Source organism: Fulmarus glacialis, unplaced genomic scaffold, assembly GCF_000690835.1.
Source record: "Fulmarus glacialis isolate BGI_N327 unplaced genomic scaffold, ASM69083v1 scaffold9829, whole genome shotgun sequence".
NCBI lineage: Eukaryota > Metazoa > Chordata > Aves > Procellariiformes > Procellariidae > Fulmarus > Fulmarus glacialis.
The window spans coordinates 1-2,247 of record NW_009232622.1 but is presented as its reverse complement, the minus strand read 5'-3'; the positions used below and the strand labels follow the sequence as shown (position 1 = coordinate 2,247).

Sequence of the window (2,247 nt, the reverse complement as noted above, 5' to 3'; positions counted from 1 at the left end):
TACTGGGAGGTGCTGGAAGGGGACTGGGATGTATTGGGAGGGAGTGGGAGGCACTGGGAGGAAAGTGGGATATAGTGGGTGGCACTGGGCAGCACTGGGAGGCGACTGGGACATACTGGGAGGCACTGGGAGGGCAGTAGGGAGCATTGGGAGGGAACTGGGACGTACTGGGAGGTGCTGGGAAGGAACTGGGACGTACTGGGTTTGCACTGGGAGGGAGGTAGGACGTACTGGGAGGCACTGGGAGGCACTGGGAGGGACTGGGAGGCACTCGGGGGGGGCGGCACTGGGAGGCAACTGTGACATACTGGGAGGCACTGGGAGGGCACTAGGGGGCACTGGGAGGGAACTGGGATGTACTGGGAAACACTGGGAGGGGACTGGGAGGTATTGGGAAGCACTGGAAGGCAACTGGGATGTACTGGGAGGTACTGGGAGGCACTGGGACGCGCTGGAAGGGGACTGGGACGTATTGGGAGGCACTAGGAGGCGCTGGGAGGTATTGGGAGGGAAGTGGGACGTACTGGGACATACTGGGAGGCACTGGGAGGAAAGTGGGACATAGTGGGCGGTACTGGTCAGCACTGGGAGGCAACTGGGACATACTGGGAGGCATTGGGAGGGCACTAGGGGGCACTGGGAGGGAACTGGGACGTACTGGGTGGGCACGGGGAGGGAGGTAGGATGTACTGGGAGGTACTGGGAGGCACTGGGAGGGAACTGGGAGGGAACCGGGACGTACTGGGAGGCGCTCGGGTGGAACTGGGATGTACTGGGAGGCCCTGGGAGGCATTGGGAAGAAACTGGGACCTGCTGGGCGGGAACTGGGATGTACTGGGAGGGAACTGGGACATACTGGGAGGGAACAGAGATGTACTGGGAAGCCCTGGGAGGCACTGGGTCATACTGGGTTTGCACTGGGAAGCACTCAGAGGGAGGGAGGACATACTGGAAGTCACTGGTAGGCAACTGGGAGGTGCATGGAGGGAAGCGGGATGTACTGGGAGGCAGTGAGAGGAGCTGGGAGGCGCTGGGAGGGAACTGGGACGTACTGGGAAGCCCTGGGAGATATTGGGAGGGAATTGGGACGTACTGGGACATACTGGGAGGCACTGAGAGGGAAGTGGGACATAGTGGGCGGCACTGGGAGGCAACTGTGACATACTGGGAGGCACTGGGAGGGCACTAGGGGGCACTGGGAGGGAACTGGGATGTACTGGGTGGCACTGGGAGGTTCTCAGAGGCATTTGGAGGGAACTGGAATGTACTGGGACTGAACTGGGAGACACCTGGAGGTGCACGGAGGGAACTGGGACGTACTGGGAAGCACTGGGAGGGAATTGGGATGTACTAGGAAGGAACTGCGATGCACCGGGAGGCACTGGTAGGGAAGTGGGACGTACTGGGACGCACTGGGAGGGAACTGGGACATACTGGAACGTACTGGGAGGCCCTTGGAGGGAAGTAGCATGTAGTGGGACGCATTGGGAACCTGGGAGGCACTGGGTCATACTGGGTTTGCACTGGGAAGCACTCAGAGGGAGGGAGGACATACTGGAAGTCACTGGTAGGCAACTGGGAGGTGCATGGAGGGAAGCGGGATGTACTGGGAGGCAGTGAGAGGAGCTGGGAGGCGCTGGGAGGGAACTGGGACGTACTGGGAAGCCCTGGGAGATATTGGGAGGGAATTGGGACGTACTGGGACATACTGGGAGGCACTGAGAGGGAAGTGGGACATAGTGGGCGGCACTGGGAGGCAACTGTGACATACTGGGAGGCACTGGGAGGGCACTAGGGGGCACTGGGAGGGAACTGGGATGTACTGGGAGGGATTGGGATGTATTGGGAGGACCTGGGAGGCAACTGGGATGTACTGGGAGGCACTGGGGAGCAACTGAGATGTACTGGGAGGCACTGGGGGGCAACTGGGATGTACTGGGAGGGATTGCGATATACTGGGAGGCACTGGGAGGGAACTGGGACGTACTGGGAGGCAACTGGGATGTACTAGGAGGCAACCGGGATGTACTGGGAGGCACTAGGAGGGACCTGGGAGGGACCTGGGAGGGATTGGGATGTACTAGGAAGCACTGGGAGGCAACTGGGATGTACTGGGATGCAACTGGGATGTACTGGGAGGCACTGGGAGGGAACTGGGACGTACTGGGAGGCAACTGGGATGTACTAGGAGGCAACCGGGATGTACTGGGAGGCACTAGGAGGGACCTGGGAGGGACCTGGGAGGGA

At 60.8% G+C, this 2,247-nt stretch overlaps 1 protein-coding gene across 1 annotated transcript; it reads right to left on the bottom strand.

Annotated features, from left to right (window-relative positions):
- Window positions 1-1,561: 1,561 nt before the first annotated feature.
- Window positions 1,562-2,060, bottom strand: LOC104082025 (receptor-transporting protein 3-like; the record flags this gene model as incomplete). Its single annotated transcript, XM_009584974.1, has 2 exons — window positions 1,562-1,667; window positions 1,957-2,060. Coding segments are annotated over 2 exons (210 nt in total), but the record flags the coding sequence as incomplete, so codon positions are not given.
- Between the last annotated feature and the right edge of the window lie 187 nt (window positions 2,061-2,247).